The following is a 22,387-nucleotide window of genomic DNA, read 5'->3' as shown; positions in this document are numbered from 1 at the left end:
GAATTGTCTTTCATCACTGTTGTGCTGTTGTCACTGCACAGTAGGTCGCCTGCATAGTCAAAATAGTCTCCATCTGTTGGTCATTAATTTTCAAGCTCCTAGAAAAAGCGTTCTCATGCTGGCTTTACACTGCAGAATATAACCGCCGAATTCTGATTAGGTGTCTATATATGTCTGATAGTTTCATAACACATTTTAATGTGTGAAATGAGCCCAAACTTTGGGGAGTCTCTGTCTTACACATTCTTTCCTCCTTGCTCATATGTAATGCTGTGTGAGTCTGCGATCCATGTGAAAAAGTGATCAATGTAAATTTCTGCTAAATTCCTGATACAGGTACCATATTATTGGGGACACACACTTATCTGTCGATCTCACAGTCTTATCCTTCACTAACTTCTGTACGAGACGCCGAGATAATCCGACTCCTCGACTTGAGGAAAGATTCTGTCACGCCATTGTGCAATCCACCCTATTTCATGGAGAACCACCGGTTCCCATTCAGTGGTGCTGATCAAAAATCTGCCCATAAAACCATAGAGAGAAGCAGTTATAAATGGCAGACATGAAAGAGTACAATGACGAATGCTGAGTTCAAACGACATACCCTTTTTGGTCATTCAAGACAGTCGCTATGTCAGATTACCAGACACAGTGTCATAAATGTGTTGTGTGTCAGGGGCCACACGACAAGTCTGACACCAAACAGACCTCGCCCGATTATCGCGTGCTGCCGCCAAGAGCAGGGTCCAATGGCACCGATCTTTGGAGAGGCAGCACAAAAAAAGAAGAGAGTACACACAGCAGGGAAACAGTTTGCGAGTGTACAAGAACGTGGGACACAAGTACGGCTCCGTGCCAGAGCTCGTGTCTGTAGGAACAACGAGCACATGGCGCATGCTCATGGTGAGTGCCAATGTCGGGAACGCGCACCTAATATCTTGGGCGGAGAAGAGAGGTGGAGTGCACTGGTATGGGTATGATGGGTGATTCGCTCCATCACAGTGTTGGTGAATGTCTAGGAACAAATCATGGGGCCACGTGTAAAAAAGCAATTCCCACACGCCAGACTTTCTGTGTCGTGATCGTAAAGACTCTGAGACGCCAGATGGCCAGTCTTCGATTATGTCACTGTACACGGGGTTACGACGCATTAAGACAACTCATAATCTGCCATGACAGTGGACGTTTGGTTTGTCCCTGAGGCGTCTGTTGGGTCAAAATTGGGACATTTGCGCAATCCGAGATCTGCAAAATTCTTGCACAAGTCGAAGTAAATTGATTGCACATCAAGGTGTTGTTTCTGTTTGAAATCATTTTCCTATCTCCTTTTCTCATGTCAGTAATTCATTCAAAGACATTTTCCCCTTAAGATACTTTGTGAGCCGAAGCATTTCTTAGCCTCATTGCACGAATGATTAGTATGCAAACTTCATACTGTATGTTTCACCCCAAGGAGTGCACTACAGCTCGTCGCCGCATGTGTACAGTTCCGTCGCTTCAAATTTCAAAGTGGGCTTGGGACTTTGAAGCCCCCTTTTGAAATGGCAATTTTGAAATGTTGAAGGAGGCCGTGAAAGCAAAAAAAAAAGTTTAATTAGTAGCCTCACAACACAAGTGTGTCACCAGCAGGCTTTCACGTTGCTAGACCGCAGACCTTTTTATTATGTGATTAAACGGGTTGTTGAAGTTGATTTATGGATGAAAATGAAAGCAATGTCTCATGAAAATGCTTCCTCATGATTTTACTATTCATTTTGATCAACCACCAAGGAATTATCAACGACTGTAGAACAAATCACGGGCCTGTATTGGAGGATTAATGATAATTCAAACCATCCATCTCCATATGCTGCAAATGTGCCCTCGGATATTTTGAAGCATGACATGAAGTGTTTCATATTCATCGTAGGTTTTTAATCACGGTGATTTTGCTCCTGTTTGTTAATTCTGCTCCATTAATCACGTGTACGGATGTGGAAGACAGTTGAAACACATTTAAGGAACAATCAATGCAGCTGCCCCCATTCGTGTCAAAAGAAACTAACTGAAAATAAAAATATGGTAATTAAATAACCGCTTTTTGCATTTATTTTTTCTTGCACAATGCTAAAACCCTTCCACAAAATCAATTTGAGGTTAAATGGTATAGCTCCTTGTCCACTTTGCAATACCCAGTTACCTTGATATGGCTGTATGCGCACTGGACACTTTTCCACGGGCAAAAAGTATGTCCCATCAGTCAAGCCATTACTAAATGGGTCGACAGTGGGGCTTTTTTCTGCTTCAGCAGATTCATTCAGATTGTATCATTTGAAGTTTTGACGGGTACGTTGCAATTACTGGATACCCCCCTCCAATCCCACCCCCCATCTAAATAAAAAAAAAAATGCTGGTTTCTTCATACTTGGATATTAGGTTTACTAATTACCCAGGGATGAACACAGATTTGTATGGTGCATCTTAAGAGGTATAGACATTTAAATAAATAAAATATGCAACCCTTCCCCTCATACACACACACACACACACACACACACACACACACACACACACACACACACACACACACACACACACACACACACACACCTATTAAGAGGTTTAGTAAGTTTTAGTTTTGTAATGTGTATGAAAAAAATGACAACATGTGACTTTGGGTTCTTTTGTATTTTTTTTGTAATTTCTTGCACTATTTTTATTTCTTTGGTCTCCCTGGCAAACTGCAATGCAAATTATTGTCATACAAATAAGTGCAAAAAATGAGTCCACACAGATCGGTGTCGCTATATAGAAAATCCGATATGCATGGGTTTTTTTTCTTCCATATTGGCTTTGCTGTGTTCCCCTTCTACATTTTAACTTTAATCTTTCACAGAGAGGCATTTTCGCTTTGAGATTCCCTATGAAATACCACTTTGATAGATGCAGCGTAAATCCTCTCAGTCCCTGCTTTGATTTTTTTTTATGCCCACCTGTATCTTTGACTTCCGAAATGCAAATTACTTCAAATGCTACATGCCATGGACACATATTCTACATTTACATGAAGCATTCATTGGAATAGTCACATTAGCCTCGAGGCATATTGAGTTCTAGTTCTCAGTGGTGAATGTTGAGGTTTAAATCCAGCATTTTGCTAGGAATAAAGTAAATGAATATGGGGTTTGTTTGGTATGGTGTTTTTTTTTTTTTTTTGGTATGTCTAATAAAAGATGTGGCCAAGTTATAATAGCGATGAATTAATTTCCAATCAATTTCAAACTCTAAAAAGCACACATTCACAAAATCCACAGTTAGGTTTGTTTCTCGGTTTTGTGATCACGGTTTTTGATTCTGCTTAGTATGGTTGATTTAAAAGAAATGAAAAATTGTAGTCTTGTAAACATGAAAGTCTGTCTATAATTCAATTGGACACAACTAACCTGTGTATACATCTGTTGCCATTCATAGAACAGAATAAGTCATGGTTCCCGACAACTACATCAGCTTTGTATTCAAATATATACATAGAGAGAGAGAGAGAGAGAGAGAGAGAGAGAGAGAGAGAGAGAGAGAGAGAGAGAGACACACACACACAAAATTGTTATACACTAACAATATATTAAATGTGGTCCAGCCACATTTGTTCTTATTAAATTTGTGGTCACATGAGAACACTCTTGCTGCTGTGATTTATAATCATACCTTCTATGTGCAAACAAGCTCGAGGGCTTTCAGCTACAGGCGCAGCACGCTGGGTCCGGTTCTATTTGCTCAGCCAGCCGAGACGAGGTGTTCCCCGAGCAGAAGTTACCGTGCCCATGAAAGGTTTTGTCCACTTTACCTGCCTGCTCACAGCTATTTTGCAGCATCTCCGTCACATTCATTCACGTGAAGGTGGCAACTACAGCTGCACTGTTGCGCTCTGCCTGAGGTTTACTGTGTTATGTCCTGCTGCTAAACAAATGACTGGAAGTTGCAGGGTGCCGTAGCGCTACTGGCACTACGGTTACCCTGTTGTACGAAAGCAGTCTATGCGTAATTCTGGTCATACGCTGAAGTTAATAACTCATTTTTTAATCAGACAATATGGACCTTATTAGCATATTAAATACAGGTGAATAATTATGCATATAAAAGATGTGCAATTGTACCCAGGTCCTTACGGATGTATCTTTCTGCCTCGCAGAAAGACAGTTGCAATCCACCTAAGTCGAAACGAACAAACAAACGCAGCAGTACTTATCCACAGAATGTATCAATTTGAACTCACTCCAAAAGTGGCCTTAAAGAGTCAAAATGGTAAAAATAGTCAAATATTAGGAACGCAAGTCCAGTCATGCTTACAATCATCACAGTACCTGCTTTTAGTCATTTGTCATTGCTCATATACTGCGATCTAAACAAGCGTGCGCAAGTGCTGAGAGGAAAGGTGTTCCACTTTAAAATGATGTGATAGATTCGGGAGGAGCCTCGGAAACAGAGTAATTTCCCAAGTGACCAATTTCTGCGCACTCGCTACGCAAAGAGAATCATCAACAAGGCAACATGTCAGGCAAGCCTCATGCAAACACAGGCCGACATGCTGACTCACTTCTAATGAGCAGCTGCAGATAGAAATAATAACCTGAAGCAGGAATCATAGGTCATAACTGTCTATATACTGCTGCCCGTTGTAATTAACTCTGGACCTTCACACAATGTAAGCATATCCACAGGTATGTATGCTAGCCACTACACAGCGCATTGGTGTTAGAAAACAAAAGACGAAAAGTAGGTTATGCTTTACTTAGTTTACTCCGTTGAACAGCACCACTTCTTGGATTTATCGGGCATTTTCCGGTGTGGTGCGATGCATTATTGTTAACACTCCTTGGATCACACGGCTCAGAAACTAGAAAAGGTTTTAACTATACTTTATATTTGATGCATATGTAAATGTCATTACCTTAGCTTTTCATGGTAGGAAACATTTTGGCACGAGTTATTAGCAAGCAGCTCACATCGACACGGCTGGCCAGGAATTTGTTTAGGCTTCAGGCAAATATACTCAATTTTGCTAATACTTAAATTCACTCATTCAGTGTAGTTGTGCTGTTTGGGGTGTAATTTAGTTGGACTATCTCAAAGTACCAACATTTCACTACTTAAAAGTCACTGCAACTTTATCATCTCAAACCCTAAATTAAAAAAAAATTGCAAAATGTTGGGGGGGGGGGGATAATGTGCCATGGGCTGAGCTTGGCACTGTCTTTAAAAAAATGGCCACGCTTCATCATCTGTTGTTTGTGTCAGAGTCAGACGGTCACCTGGAAAGGTCACCGTGACTTGAAAAGATTTAAATCTCCTTGCAGAAGAAAAATGAACTGTGACAGATGGAACCATAGAACTGGTTAATATGGATACAAACAGAGGCACATTCCGCTTGGCTTAAAAAAAAGAAAAAAAAGTTTTCAAAGGATGGGGGGGGAATGAAAAATAGAGAATCACTCTCCTCATTGATTTTACTTATTTTCTAGTCACCTGTGGGTTGCAAAATTATTTGTTTTATTATTTGAGTGTTTTACATTTAGCAGTGAAATGTGGCTGGAAATCTGTGATAACACTGAAGAGGACTTGTGTGAGTCTATGATGAAGACATTATTTGGGGTGGTGATGACTGTGCAGCATTTGTCATCTATTTTAAATTTATAATTTATTACATTCCGCTGTTCAATCAAAATCATGTTATTCTTTAAACAAAACACAAAGATTCAGATTATAAACTGACCTTCATAGCTTTATCGCCTTAAGAACCAGGCAAACGATGCTCTGTTTTTTGCAAAATAATGTATTTACATGTATCACGTATCGCTGTATCTGTTTTGTAATTGGCATTGTTTTGAATGCAAAAACGAGCTGTCACCGTTTTTGCTTAATAATAGTCATATATTTAGTGTGCTAGTATATTAGTGGCTGTAATATTAGCCCATTAGTTAGATAGTGCTGACATTTATCTGTCATTTATTAATGTTTTGCTTGCTCGTTAGGAAGAATGCAAAACACAACTTCAGCTGCTTTTGAGGACAAATGGAAGCTTTGAATAAGAAAAAAAACCCAAAACGCTTTACTATTTATTAATATACTTAAAAAGATAAATGTGAAACAGGGACGCTGAGTCCAAGGCCTATGTATCATAATATATTTGCCGACACAAGTAAAAAATAATGGAACTATTTTAAGCTATAACGCCACACTTGAATAATTTGTCTGCTGCAAAGTGCTACAAAGCAAAAACTATTACACTGTGGTCACTTTTTAGGGGAGAGAGGAACTAATATATGTAGCCATTCCAGTTTATTAGTTTGTGAGGAAACATTTCATTTCAACAGGTGATTGCCAGTGTAGAAGTCACAATGGCTTTGCTGAATTGTGTCATGCTTGTTTACTGTGAATATGCTTTGACCGATGTTTCTTTGACTCATTCCACAGGCCTTCCCGTGTATCTCCACAGGAATCTATGGTAAGATTATTTTTATTGTATTTGATGTAGGACATCTCTCTCTCTCTCTCTCTCTCTCTCTCTCTCTCTCTCTCTCTCTCTCTCTCTCTCTCTCTCTCTCTCTCTGTGTGTGTGTATGTACGCACACACACACAAGTTATCAAGTTAATGTGCACACATTATGGATCTGCAATTGCAAATGTTTGTAATATTTGTTTTTTATAGTAAATTTGATAAGATACTATGTTCAAAACAGAATGTTGAAACATACCAACCAGGTCAACTTGTTAAAAAGTGAACGTAGCCTTGAATTAGGCGAGCCAAATGTCTCATGGGACCGCCTGGCCTCAAGTGAACCATGCACTGTGCTCATTAAACAAGTCACTTTGCAAATATATCGAACTTGTTCACGGAAGAAGGCTTTGAAGTTATCTTAGCAAAAGTTGTGAGGTGTGGAGAAATGACATTTTGGGAACGGTGTGACTATTGAGAAGTTTTTCCCCCATTTAGATATTATATGCACGTAGTGTACATTGTAATTGGTATGTGGATTTACTTTCACTAACAGGAAAGAAAAATCAACAAAAGTGCTTCCATCTTGATAGTACCCATCAATTAATATGAATAATTTAAAATGACCAAGATGCTTTTCATTTTTTTTTTTCTGAATGCTTTTTTATAAGGTTTCAATAAAGTCAGTGTGAGTGTGAGTATCTGTTAAATAGGATTTGCGACTTGTAATTGGTAGCAGAGTCGTATTCCAAGAGGTCAGGTGACTTGATCACTCTTTACTAGCAAAGCATTATGTACCTGTGGTGCAAACACTGTTCCCTCAAGCTATCCTTTCATACATTTACAGCAGCAGTAACGCCTCAGTGAGCAAGTTAGATCAAAACAAGAATACATCTACTGGCTCATTGGCAAGTCACCCCCCCTCCCCCCATAAATATGATGATGTAAACATAGTGTCACCTCAAACTAACTCAACACACAGCAATATCTAAACTGCTGGCAACAAAAGTGAGTACACCCCAAAGTGAAACAGTCCAAATTGCATTGAATTTGCCATTTTCCTTCCCTAGTCTTTGCGACTCATGAGTATTGCATGGTCTCAGGTGTGAAAGGGGAGTAAACGTGTTGAAGTTGTTTATATCGCTCTCACACTCTATTACTGAATACTGGAAGTTTAATTTGGCACCTCATGACAAAGAATTCTCTTAGGATCAGAAAAAAAAAAAAAAAAGAATTGTTGCTGTATATAAAGATGGCCAAGACTAGGATTGCCAACACCTTGAAACTGAGCTGCAGCACAGGGGCATACAGGACATGTTCACACAGAACAGGCCTCGCCATGGTTAACCAAAGAAGTTATGTGCACATGTTCAGCATCACATCCAGAAGTTGTCTTTGCAAATTAGAGGACTAGGTTGATAATCAGATGTTTTAGTGCTGACAGAATTTCTGCAGAGGTTGAAGGGATGTGGGGTCAGCCTGACAGCGCTCAGACCATATTCTAAATACTGCATCAAACTGATCTGCATGTCTGTCATCCCACAAGCAAGATGAAGCACAAGAAAAGCCCTCAAACAGTTTGCCGAATCCAGACACAGGACAGGGATTACTCAAATCATGTCCTGTGGACTGATGAGACCACTTATTTGGTTCAGATGGTGTTATGCATGTGTGACAAGTACATAGTCAAGGGTGTCTTGCATAGAACAAAGTATGGTGGTGGGAGTGTCATGGTCTCGAGCAGCTTGAGTGCTACGTGTACTGTGACATACTGAGTCTGAATTTCAACATTATAAGAACCCCAAACTCACACCCAACAGAACCGTTCTCTTGCCAAATAAGCAGAAGTTAATGTTGTGGACTGGCCAAGAATGTCACCAGACTGAACCCTATTGGGCAGCGCTGAGGCATTCTGAAATGGAAGTTGGAGGAGGACAGGGTCTCTAACATCCCCCAGCACTGTGATGTCATAGAATATTGAATCAAGCAATCTGGAAAACATTTGACTAATGATTTTTAATGTTTGGTGTCCTGTTTACTCCTCCAAGATAAGTTTACATATGCACAAAAAATATTTGGCATCATTCTTTTTACCCCTTTCATCACGTTGCTTTCACAGCAATGCAGCATTCTTAGTTTATGTTGAATCCATAATGCTCTTGTGCAACTGATCTGATTTTGAGGAGGTGAAAAAGTCACGATAGAGCTGGGATGAGTTCAGGATATCTTAGTTGCTCTACTCCTGCAACTCGTGTCATAGATAACTTGCAGAGACCGTAAAGTTTATCTTCCGATTTCTTCTACAGCCAACATCATTCTCTGGAGGGCATGTGAGTACTGATCCATGTTAAGATACATTCCGCATAGCTAGAGTGCTTAAAGAAAACAAAAACTTCCTCAACTCCCCCCCTAATGTTAACGGCTTGATCTTGGCTTGAATGCACTCTGTACTGTATATCTTCATTTCCCAAATTATGAGCAACACAGCCATTCATGAAAGCATGACGGGGTGTGATCATTGTTGTTCCTGTATGCTGCTGGTAAGGGCATAGCTTATTGCAGTTTGCTGTGTTCATTGTGTAGTCAAGTGCTGCACTGCCAGTGGGGGCCCGTCATAGCACTCTGCCAGACGCCCTCACTTCAAAGTACAAGGCAGTGCCGAGCCAAGCTTGCTGCTGAGGGGAGGTATTCAAGTCTGTTCAATAAATAAACAGCTTAGCACTTCCTATAACTGCATCTTCACAGAACAATGCAGCTGATTACGAATGAAGGTCCAAACATAGCAGAGGGCAAATAGAGGATGGGTTTATTTATGTGTTCATTTATAGGTAACTACAGTATGCTATCTCAAGTGCAGTATTCTATTGTTCATTTTCCCTCTGCTCCCAGAACTCCCGTGCTCTGAGAAGGGTTTCCAATAGGTTTGGCAAGCTTTTGAAAGTTTTTGTACACCTTAGACTACCAACTACCAGGTTATGCAGAGACTGACCCAAAATATTGTATTGATTATGAGAGTGAAATTAGTTTCAAATACGGTGGATCCGCCTGTGCCATTGTCAAAGTGCTAATCTCGGTCACTGTGATACAGTAAAAAAGTCAGCTCACAAAAATGAGTAAAAAGCGAGCTTCCAAGAGAGTCAAGCCTGCTTTTTGGCATATGTGGCACAGGCTGGCAAATAAGGCAATGAAATCAGAGGCAAATTTCTATTCCGTATGAATGAAAATTAACCTTCTCAATGCCTCTCACGGTTCAGAGCCATGAGGCAGGAAATTGTCTTTGTATTGGTTTTGATTGTCCCTTTGTGTTTTCAGCACAGCTCAAAATTATTTTACGATCAACTATGGGACACAAGAGGTTTGCTTTGGCCATCTGCATTCTCGTGAGTGCCATTCACTCTCTTTTTTTAGTGCAACCTGTTTAATTTTAAAATTCCACAAAGTTCAAGGAGAGATTATTTTTCTGATGGGAATCTAGATCATGGTCAGAAAGCAGATCGACGACGCTTAACACTGTGACGGGAAAAAAAAAAATCAGGAACACGTTGTCCAAACTCTTTTGTGTTGGTCAAAACAGATTTGTCAGGAAAGCTCATCCTAATGGACACTGTCTTGCTCCTGTATATTCCAAAGGACTCAGTCACCATTGACAGATTACGGCAGAGCAGAAAGGTTGGGTGTAGCAGTGGGGCACAGGGGGTACCTTCCACACATGGGAAGAAAAATGAGGGCTCACACTGGGCTGACAGTCTAATCCCTCAATCAGGCCCATTAACCACAACAGAATTTCAGCACAGACAGTGCGTTGGCAGTACCACCCATAAACAGACTGGTACCCACTGTGGGCCACGGGGTCACCTAGCATGATAGAGGTTATTAAGTGTTACTCCTGTTTGTACATCCATCACAGCCATGTGACCTGGGTTTAAATGGATTATTCCTTCCAAGGTGGAGGCGCTTCTTAATGTCTCACAAGATAAGTGCCAAAAGTCAACTGTGTATACTTAGAGAGGCCATTTTGTCTTTATTTGTATTCACAGTTCCTGCCTTCACTTTTTCTTTTTTTTTTCTTTTTTTTTTTAATCTTAAAATATTGTGTTTCACCGAAATAGGCACACACAGACTTCAACACAAGCAAAGCTGCATACGTAAAAATGCTCTTTTAAAGATGGGTTGTAGATCATATAGTTCTTGGAGAGGTCGTATCTTTTTGCTGCTGCAGAAAAGCATTTTTCAGCAGCCTTTTCATGATCTGTTTAGGAGGCCTCTGCTCCGATCAAGAGCAAGAGTCGGTGCCCCGCTGATAGTACGCAAATGCAACGACATTCACAATGTGTCTGACATTCACCTGACAGATGTCATGGCACACTTACATGTATAACACAATCGAAGGTGACATGACCTCAGTGCAGCTATACTACCGCTCCTCATCAGACTTGCAACATACTGCGTATCCCTATTTACCGTTCATCCTCCACTTCATGTGGCTCAGTGATAAGTCTGAGGACTGTTGACGGAGATGTACCCCTGACTGGCGCCTCTGTGAGATATGCAGGTGTAATCTACCCAAACTGGACTGGATTGTCCATGCTTCCATTCTCCACATCTGTCCAGATCAAGGGTGTTAAGCACTAAAGATTCTTTCCTGCAACCCAGCGATCTTCATTTCTTTAGGATTAAGGAAGCTTGGAGATATTTAGGACACCTTATCTTTCAAGAGTGTTATCTTGCCTTTTGTCACCAGCAATGGCCAGGCAGGTTCACTCCCTCTGGCAAAATATCTCGACAGTGAGCTTTCCCTAGGTGGAAAAAGCACACATGTATCGAAAGCCAGTTTCCAGTAAGTGGTACCGGTCAGGTCGTTTTGTTTTACATTAGTAAATGTTCTAATCATGTTGGCATTTCCACCAAAAGGTATGTCGGAAGGATAACAATGTTCTATAAAAAGAGTTGAGTCAAAAAGGGACCAACAGGGCTTTTACTGTTAAATTAAATGTGTAACTAAAACGTTGGTGAATAAATCACAAAACAAACCACATTTCCGGAGTACAAAACAACCTAATGTTTTAGGTGCTTGTACAAAACTCCCCCCAAATAAATAAATAAATAAACATTTCGATAAATAAACATTTCAGGGGGTTACGTAAATGAATAACCCAAAACTTTGACTGCCCATTTTTGACTCATTTGGGGTTATTTTTGACTCAACCATTTTGAGGCTGACAACTCCATACAATAAGTAGTATGACATATTGCCAATGTATTCAACAAAGAAAAGGAACCGAGCGCTATTGCTGCCTAACATTTGTAAAGAAGTAGCACAGATATCTCGAATTATATCCCTATTTGATTATAACAGAGTGTGCTTCAAAGTGACATTCATTGGACTGCAGTCGTTCATATAGACTGCAACTGGTATTTAAACAAAACACATTTTGCGTAGCGTTTTTAATGGATATTCCATTAAAAAAAGTGTACTGTACCCATTGCAACAAAAACGTGATGCTCAGATGAAATGTGTTTGAAATGCATCTGTAGTGTTTTTCCTCTGGAAATGGTGGGAGTCATATGCTTTTGCTCATATGCCAAAAACACCTTCCTCACCTCACATCAAATATTAAAGGGTGTTGTCAAGCATCAAAAGGGAAATTGTATGGACATTTTACTTTTTAATTGCTTTTGTACAAGTTGGGTCTCTGCTCTGCTTGCCCCCACCCATCAAGTCTTTTCTGAATTTATGTGTCACTGTTAGGAGCACACCAGGGTATATCCTACCTCTCGCCCAACGACAGTTGGGACAGCTCAACTCTAATTAGGGCAAGCAAATTAGAAAACAGATGGCTGTTATGTATCCGTCAAGCTAATTTACACAGTAGCCACCGTCATTTTTTTTTTTTTGCCGGTGACATGACCAGCAACGACTTGCAGCCATCAAGCTCCGCCCATAGTCACCATTTTAAGGAAAATCAGACTTAGCATTGGCCCAGCAGCATATACTGTATGGTGGGGTTTACAAGCACTCACTTGCATTGAGCTAGCCCCTTTACAACACAAAACAAAACAAAAAAAAAAATGGTAATCAACAATACAAAAAATAGTGGGTAAATTCATCATGTCATTTTCAGACATGTTTTCAGACTGAGACTGTTTTGAAACTTGAACAAACATTGATAATGTAGTATAGGTCTTCTTTTAATTTGTACCATACGTCTTGTCCATTCTGTTTTTAAAAGGAGGTGTTAATTTTAGCATGGAGGACAAAACGGGGCATCACATCAGTGGATCGTTTCCAAGAAAGGTCACAATGGCTTGCGCCATAAAATCTGATCCCATTCTTCCTACTTTCTTTTTCTGTCTGTCCTCCCCATATAATGTAGCATGCTTCCACCTCTCTTTGTCTCTTTCTCCTTCAGTGGATTGTAAAGTCGGTCATGGTCACAGCTTACTGTGTGCCAGTGTTAACGCTGAAAGAAGCTTCGGGCTATTTGACATCCACCCTTGCTGTTTGGAGTTGTGTGGCACTTTTCTGTCCTCCACCCCAGATCACTCACCTGTCCTGGGGGCCTGAGAGTGTGACAAAGCTCTCCTCTTCCTTATTTTTCCACTTGACCTCACGCCGACTTCCGCTCTGGAACCCCCATCCATGCTGGTTTGTTTTAACATTACGGTCCGGTAAAATCTGCAACCAAGGCTTTCGATGTGTGAGACTGTTCCCCCCCCCCCCCCCCCACACACACACACCCCCTTAGTCAGTGTAAAACAACTCCTTTAATCTTAAAATTGCTCTGACAAATCAGCTCGTAAAAGTTTCTTAGTTTTTTTGTTTTGTTTTGTTTTTCATTTTAACACACTGATTTAAGATGCTTCTGTTTAAGAGTGTTCCCATTATTGCTTTTCTAGTTTTTTTTTTGTTTTTTTTTTTTAAATAATTTGCCTCGTGATTTTTCAAATGTTAAACACATCAACCTCTTTAGGCAATATAATGAATGCTTCATGATAAACAGTGCATCAAAAGGAATGGCAGACAGTTCGTCAGAATGAATGGCAGTTGGAGACCTTGACGAAGTCCAGGAACTTGATGGATGGAGAAAGAGCTTGATAAGACAGACCATTCATTGTTCATCAGGTTTTGTTTTTGTGGAGATTTCAACAAGGGCATGAAAGTGAGATGCACTCTCAGTGTAAAAATTGTTTTGTTTAGTTTTTTTCATCTCTGTACAACAGGATACATAAAAAAGCAGGTTGCTGCTCAAGCCCATTGAAAGATTCGCAAAGGTGGTGTGCATGTCTCAGTATGTGAATGCCAGTAGCTATATACGAGCCAAGGATGCATGGGAAGATTTCATTGCACGCTCTTGTGTTTGGCTTAACGACTTCCTTCCTCTCACTTAATCAGGTGGTATAGCAGCACTTTGTCACATTGTCTCACAAAAGACAAAACACCTGAGCTATAGACATTTGCTGTGAAAGTTAACTCTGGAGATACAGGATGTGAGATGAGTGCACGAGCAGTAAGACATTTAAAATGCATTTTCCTCCTGTGTTCCAGTTCAATGTTTGCCATGATTTGAATCTTGGTGGGGTCTTCCTCTTTTGGCATCATCAAGAAAAGCACATGGAAAGTAAATTACAAATTGGAAACTGAATACTCACCGGTCAATTTTTACCTCCAGTTTATACCAGTTTTATAATAATAATTTAAAAAATAGATTAATGAATAAAGATGTAACACATGATTTTTATTTATTTTTTTGTCTGTGCCAGGATTTTTTTCCCTGTTTATTATAAGTGGTATTATTAGTATTAACATAAAACCCGAAATCCCCAAATTTTAGAATGAAAAATATGTGGCTTTTGTTCGAAATTGTATTACCTGAATTCAGATATTCATTAATCTCTCATTATTTTGATCGTGCTTTTAAATGTTGCCAACCGGTGTGAAACTGCTTAATGCAAAGGTGACGCTGTGCTAATTTAATCTGACACATATGACGTGCAGTTATATGCAGTGGTGACTTCTTCCATAATCTGCCCTTTCCTGTCACAGATTGTATTATGCAAATATTCTACAAGTACATTTGCATTTGTATTTTTTATTTTTATTTATTTATTCCCACAAGATGCATGTGCTAAAAATCGATCCTCTTGAATCCCACGACCATCTCTTTGCTGTGTTGTGCTTTGTGATGAAGTAGAGGAGCCTTCAGCAGAAATAACATTGGACCACCTGAGTCCTCATCAGCGCCACTACACGGCACATATCCCATCAGTGGGCCTCACGAAGACAAATCTCCCGGAGCCGGCAATATTCCCAACATAGGACAGAACCAACCCAAGCAGCACAGAGACCCTGGAGGGCCCACCATCACTGCACCTGACGCCAGTTCTCCACCTCCTGACAGAGTAGTTTTCACTGAAACCTTCACACTCCACAAAGAGCGAAAGGAGAAACGATACAATAAATCCCTTACAGTGATATTAAATTCTTTTGCCGTGTTTGTACATCATCATAAGGCTACGCTTAAATTACTCTTTGTTGACGGGAACCCAGTTTTTTCCAAAACATCGTGCGCCATGTTCTTTTGGCCTTTATTTGGCTTTCTATTCAAGTCGTGCAAAGCTTTCTCATGGGCTGTCAGGGTATCCGTGACAACGGACTGCGGGGGAGCCGTCGCTGAGTCCCTGATACTCAAAGTGCACTACAATTTATTTGCCCAGCAGTCTTCCACCCGGCCAACAAGTTCTGATGGGGTCCTTTACGTTTGACATGTTCTGTCCAGGCTTTGTACAGTTGACACCGGGCAACTTAAGAGCATACTCGTGGTCCAGGCTGCATCGAAAGAAGCAACCCTGATAACCTGGCTCAACGGGGGTCACAAAGTGCCACTGTATAAATGTTTCCTGTCAGCAACTAATTCACAAGTTTCACTTTTACTCATGTACAAATGTGTACTACTACTCTCTTGTTTGATGCATTTCCCCTGCCTCTCTTTCTGATCCAATACTGAGGAAACAAAAGATGAACTCAATTGTTCCCTGATATAATGGCTGAACCACGAAGCACAAAGCAGAAGAATAGTCCTGCTCGTATTGACTTTTAAAAGGGCGCCAGGATGTATTTGGATGGTCTGGTTTGTTCGGGTTCGATCAGGGGGTTTACAGCTGATTGAGGCAAAAAATGGGTTTTTTTTTTTTTCATTTTTTCTCAATTTTTCATTGGTGATCAGATAAGTATGTTAAATAGAGCAGCAATAGCTTAATTTTTATACTACACAATATTACACATTTAGGGGCGGTCAGTGGCAGTCAGAGACACATGCGCGCACGCACGCACACAGTGCACAGTGCTCTCCTGCCACGCTGTAGCAGAAGCTTAGTTAAGATGGTGTATTAGGCATTTTTCTATATGTGATGGTGACAGTGGCATCCATCCACTCACTTGGCTAATGTTGCTTCTTTCAAATGCCAGCTGAACCTACTGGGCATTTTATTTCATGTAGCATTGTGCACCTGTGTCTAAAAATGTACTTCTCACAGTGGAGAATGAATGATCACATATTGCTCTGGAGGCCGCAAATGTTTGGCTAAGTTTGTAAACAATCGGCTCACTGATGATGAGTGTGTGTTTGGGTGAAATGGCTATAGGCACATCATTTACCAAATGCTGAACTTAACTCCTATTATCCAAAAACAAAATTGTGGATAGTGCAAATTTCGAGTGAATAGTCACTCTAGGAAGCCACCAGCCACAAAATTGTGAATGCCAAGCCCAGTGAAGTAAAACAAATCATATAAACTCCTTATTTATATATATATATATATATATTTTTATATATATCTTTTTTTTTTTTCCAGTGCTAAAAGCTTTTTATGTGAGGCAATTAATTTGGTTCCTTAAGTCCATTCATTGCCCGATACTTTGACTGTTCTCCTGTCAGTCACAGAGCACATGGAGACAAAGAAGCATTCACACTCACATTCACAGCTATGAGCATTATGGAAATCTTCAATAACACCAAAAGCATCTTTTAGGAGTTTTAGGGCTGTAGGAGGAAATTGGTGTGCACAGAAAACATATGCAGGTATGGGAAGAACATGCAAGTCCCCAGAAAAATGTTCCAATTTAGATTGAAACCCAGATGTCCCGTCAACCAGTCAGTTGTGCTTACCACTAACCCACAAGGCTGTCTATTTGATATGTTGCACCAAATTAGAAGTCTTTTTTTTAATTATCAAATCATAATTACCCCAACTATACTTGCCATTGAAATTCTCAGGAAGTTATCAGTCCCTTTGCATCCCTACAAATGTATCAAATTGTATCATGCAGGTGTATGTGAAATGTGTGAGCCATTTTACTAAAGGCACCCGCTACTTCATTTATTAAATTCTGAGTGATGTGTGGAGCATAATTATCAGATCAGTAAGCAGCCTTGAAAAATTGACACGCTGAATTGCTTCAATGTACCCAATAACGTTTGCCCATTGCTGTTGACCAGATGTTCTTTTCTCATTGAGAGACATTCAGCCTCATTCACTTTATTTTTCTTAAGGCATCATACAGTGAGCACAAATGTGGACCTGAGAACACATTTATTCCATTTGCTTTCCTACGCTTATTTTTATGACACCATTTTCCGAGACAGCTTGCACTCTTGTTGTTTTTTCCCTCAGTTTTTTTATTTTTTTTTAATTTGTCTTCCTCACATCTGTTCGCCAATACGACATGACAAGCGTGAGTTGAAATGTTGGTATGAAATGCTAATTTCGTGCACAAAATACCAAATGGTGGTGATGCTGCAAAGTAAAGCACATATACAAGAGTTGTCGGGTAACCTACAAACTGACTTGGCGTGCTGGATTTGGTTCTTATCACAGAGTTCCTGCAGCCAAGTTGCTAAGGACTGAACGCTCAGTGAACTATCTGCAAACACGCAGCCTAATGCAGCCTCAGAGCTGACATGCTGTCACTGCGGGCTGCTATGCTACTCACATCCTGCTTGTAGAGGAGCTCAGCAACATGTCTTTGCCCCCCTTGCAACTCAACTTTTCCTGCAAGGCAGAGAGGGAAATAAAGGGACGAAAGCAAAAAGGAAGAAAAACATCAATAGCAAGACAGCGGTGAGCTGTTCTAACTGTTGTTTCGTTTTTGCTGTCGTGTCTATAAACTTTAAAGAACCGTTATTTATTGACTTTGACCTCCAGTCCTCTTGAGTGTGAGATGACATCATTCAGGCAATGTTAGGACTGATTGCTTTCGCTTATATGTTTTCCTTCACGTGCACCTTAAAATGTCCTTGCAACTCTTGTAAACCCGTTTCATAGGTCATGCATTGTTTTATCAAGGGCGGTGACCCAGGAAAAAAAAAACACATCCGAAAAAGTGACCCGTGCAATAAACGACTGGCTATGAATGTCGCATGGCCCTTGTACCGGTTGATTTGGGTTGAGATTGAGGTCTCGACCCCTGTCATTATAGCAAGATAGTGCCCTCTGCAATCTCTGGTCCCTTATTCAGTGCTTATTATATGGAAGAGTGCCCATGCTGGTTGGTTGCCTTCAAATTATTTTACATCGGATATAGTTGTGTTTTTCTTTTTTTCAAGTTTGCATAATTCAGAGCAGCGTGGGCCTGATTTATTAAAAGTTTTTAAGTGCAAAAAGGAACAAAGTTGACTGCGCACACAGACAGATGTGGAAGTTGAACTGCAAACCGGGTGCACCTGCAATTGTTAGCCAGATGCATGAATTGTTGCATTCATTTTGTGCGTTCTGCTTTATGTGTATGCAGACAGAAAAATGTAGCACATGCAATGTGAATTATTCAAGGTCATATCCGATCTTGCATCTTTAAAAGTGCGTCTTAAATTATGCCACCATCTCCGATGCCATTTTAACCTGCGACAAAACACGGCATCAGTATTGTTTTTCCTTGAATCTGGGTAATTTCACTGCACGGTGAAAATTGATGCTGGTCTTTCCTAAGTTTTAAACATAATGTTTAGTTAGCCTGGTTCACACAGCAGGATAATAGCCCAATTTTACAGTATTGGCTCAAAAAGATCATCTTCTCAGATATTCCTGATGTGTGTGGTATGTTGAGACTGATCTGGACCACTCGGATGGACGCTTGGGCGGCTCCGATCTCCAGTTGGGGATATTCAACATGTTGGATTGTTTTAGCCTGACTTCTCACTGTTTGCGATGTGCCCTGAGGACAAACGAACAAGCAGACTGTTGAGGATGACGTTCCGCCAATCAGAAACTAGTGCCTCTGGTTCCTCTTCGTCTGTCATGTTAGTTTACTCTAAAGTCCCGTTTAATCTCGAGAGGTTTTGCGAGATTTCCCGTCTGACCCGAGAATATTATTAAACACATCGGTTTATGTGTGATGTGTTGTTGTGGCTGCACACCACACATTGTATGTTCAAATGTGTTATACCCGTCTTTTTTTTTTTCTTGTCATGTGTGCGATCTTTGAAGTGCAAAACCCTCATTTAAATGCAGGCATTTTTTTTTTTTCAGTTTTACACGTTGCCACCAGCTTGCTGTTTGGGATCTTAGTTCAAAGTTTGCTATCATAATAGATCATGCGCATCAACCCTGTACACAAACTGTGAGTGTTGTTGCAGAATTCCTGTTATGGTCAAATCATTTGTGTAGTATAATGGTTTTGTTGTCAGACAAGACTCATCATGAAGTGAGATGCAGCTTTGACTGACAGGCAACAATGTGTACGGTTCCAAATGAAGTCAGAGTCAAATGCTTTTGTAGGCAAAGCGGTACATGGCCTCCAGGCTGCGTTAATGGAAAACAGAACAGTCACCAACGCTGGAAAAGTATGAGGGGGAAATCAATGCACGGGAATAGAATGATCCAATGAAAAATATTCTAGTAAAACTAGTTCTGCCTACAGTACATGTTATGAATGTCTTTTAGACACTGGTATTGATTGACATTGTCTCTTTCCTTTTGTAGGGTTTCCCAATGAGCCTGCAGGTGACATTGCCCTGAACACAGTCAAAAGTTGGATCGAAGAAAATCCTAATACGGTAAGACGAGTTTGTGTATCCTCCTCCTCCTTCTCCTGGGGTGAGTCATTACAAATGAGCATGGTCGGACCACCACAGTGAGACAAAACGCAAATTTTCACGCGTCCTTGTATTTGATGGCGTCTCGTCGATCTGCCTCGCTTCATCAACCATCAGGTTTGAGGTCTGCATTCGTCATCAAATTAAAAGCTAGTCTGAGACTAATCAGACCTAAAATGGTCTGTTGATTCTTCAACTGGTCTTAGCCGAGGAGTATGAGCAAAGTCAAGAACATAAACACATCTGATGAAATAATCTATGAAGCGTTTTTGTGTTACATTAATTATTGAGGTCTTGAATGATCTGGACATGGCGAAGCGTTTCATGCTTCTTCAATAAATTGTACTCAGTGATTTATTTGTTGGTAAACATATCACAAGTGGAAAGCATGTGAAATTGAATACATTGTGAAATTAAATTCTTTTTCATTCCGTAAATGATTCGTCCTTTGGAATAACAACTCTAATGGTGACTTCAAATAATTTTGTATCAATGCAATACTAAACAATACAACATCAAAGCAAAAAAAAAGCCTGAATGGTGAGCAGCTTCATCTTACTTCTTCTGAGGTTGAGGGTTCAAATCCTTCCAGTATATTTGCATGTTCTTTCCAGGCTGGCATGTGTTTCCCAATCAGGATAAGCCATATAGAAAAAGGATGACTTCATACGGTGTGCCGTTTTCCCCCCATCAAATTCTATGTCTTTATTTTTATTCGGCCTTAAATGGTTACGAACTGGTTGTCAGGGGGTCGTTAAATATGACACCGAACATTAACCTGTGAGTAATTCAACCGTCAGAGGTCATTTACGTGTGCTTTTATACTCTTCTATCTGTCACCGTGGGTGTCCGTTTCAAACTCACAGCTTGATATGCTCCAGCATCGCTCAGCTGGTGTTACAGATGCTGTGAAGAAGCAGGCAAATCTTACCTGCTGCTGGATTACTTTGCGACTGACGTGTGACAAGACGTTGCCTAATGATTGCTGCAAGGTGCATTTGGTGAACCTGTTCGCGCGCTGTCTTTCCCAAAGAATACCGTATAAAGAGCAGGCCTTAAGATGACTCTTATGTGAAGACTTGAAATTGCACATCCTATCGGTGTGAATGTGAGTGTGATTGGTTTTCTGTCTGTATGCGCCCTGCAATTTAATCAGTTTGACTAAGACATGACTCTGGCTCGCAATTCCATAAGCATTACCATAAAAAAAAATAAAAAAAACAATTTCGACTTGGTGACGGCGTTTACATTCTGTCACACAATACATTTGCAGCTGTATGTTCCTATACAGAGAAGCAGTGCGTCACTGCAGTTTGTGTCCATTTATTGATAGAAAATGTTTCTGTTATCTGGCGTCCTGTCAATTTAGACACGAAAATGTAATCTGGTTGAGTCCAAAGTAAATGGTGCTGTTACTTCCATTACTCAATAGTATGCAGCAGTCATCTCGTTACCTCTGCGTCCCGCGTCCTAGATGCATAATTTTCCCGCGGGACGCACAATTCCAAATAATGTGCGTTTTTGGGACGCAAGGAAATTTATCAGTCAAAACAAAAAAAGAACTACAGTACATCGTTTTTCCAGCAATGCAGTGTCGCAATTTGACAATCCGCCACCATTGTTGTTTTGATCTCGCGTTAAGTAATCTCGCGTGAAGAGATTTCCTTTCTCGCGAGACGCGATTGGCGAGATCGGCCTTCAACCACGCGTGGAAAGCGGACGATTGCCAAGTTGTGTAACGTTAAAACAAGTGTTGCGAACAAGTGTTGCAAAAGTTTCTTGCGGAGGTATCACAGAGGAAGCAGCTAAAGTTGGATAGTTTTTTGCGATAATAAGTTGACTTGCATCATTGGAAGCAGAGTAAAGAGATGAAAATTTATGAACTCAAAGACTGAACCACGGGATGAAATAAGAACCTATTTCTCAGCAAATCTTGTATCCCTCAATTAATAAAATTTTTGCAGCATTTGTTTATAAGAAATAAACCTATTATCAATGTATATTGTTGTTGTTTGCGTTATTATCATACGCAATTGAATAAGTAGACCATTTCAGAATTCGAAATTTGGGACTCTCTAAATGCATAATGGGACTCATACTTTTCTGATCAGCGAGTCCCTGAGACTCGCTGGGGTTCAACTGTAAAATTATCACTGAAGCAGGATGTATGCATCACTGGTTGCAAATCGGCCAGTAAGAAGAATAAGTATTAATCGTCCATGAATCAGTTAAACTTAACCTGCTTGTTCAGCCGCAGTCCAGTGAGCTCTATGCTGAAGTGCTAATATGGTCATTGTCAACAAGAGACAATTCATTTCACGGCGACAATAAAGCTTCTACTTAGAGGGGAAAATGCTGTGCTATTGTGGCTTAGAAATCTGTACAATAGCCTGGCAGAGGATCTGAATCACTTGGGCGGCAGAGTCCATTCCCTTCTCTGGGCTGCATACGGTGCATGCGCATCTCTTTTCTGTTTTGTGAACTATCCACGTTTAGACTAACTTGATAGCATGCAAACACAATATGTGTGGAGTCGAAGGATGGTGGTTACATTAAGACTTGGTTGTCCCGCAGTGTGCCGTTGCTTTCGACAAGAGCGGAATTGAAAAGTAGAGAACACACTCTGATTGATTAGCCTTGAGTTTATCTCCTCTGCCAGCATTCTAACACAGGTGCACTCACCAAAGTGCAGCAATGTCGCACCCATGCAGGCTTCTATTGTGGAAGAATAAATAGCAGCTGTGTGCCAAGACCCTTTAATCGAGAGAGACCTGAGTGCAGCAGTGATTCTTCAAATCACAATAGATGACCGAATGAAGGGGCT

The 22,387-nt window shown here is 40.5% G+C and overlaps 1 protein-coding gene across 3 annotated transcripts in view; it reads left to right on the top strand.

Annotated features, from left to right (window-relative positions):
• Positions 1-22,387, top strand: part of macrod2 (mono-ADP ribosylhydrolase 2) — a 362,991-nt gene that overhangs the window by 244,401 nt on the left and 96,203 nt on the right. For all 3 annotated transcript variants that reach the window (XM_019870487.1, XM_019870486.1, XM_019870484.1), the window contains exons 7-8: positions 6,454-6,484; positions 19,451-19,524. In XM_019870487.1, the coding sequence (XP_019726046.1) occupies positions 6,454-6,484; positions 19,451-19,524 (105 nt within the window). The remainder of the gene's footprint in view (positions 1-6,453; positions 6,485-19,450; positions 19,525-22,387) is intronic.

This window comes from Hippocampus comes, unplaced genomic scaffold (assembly GCF_001891065.2).
Source record: "Hippocampus comes isolate QL1 unplaced genomic scaffold, H_comes_QL1_v1.1 scaffold76, whole genome shotgun sequence".
Taxonomy (NCBI): domain Eukaryota; kingdom Metazoa; phylum Chordata; class Actinopteri; order Syngnathiformes; family Syngnathidae; genus Hippocampus; species Hippocampus comes.
Note: the sequence above shows the minus strand (reverse complement) of the source record. Positions and strands in the feature narration are given on the sequence as shown.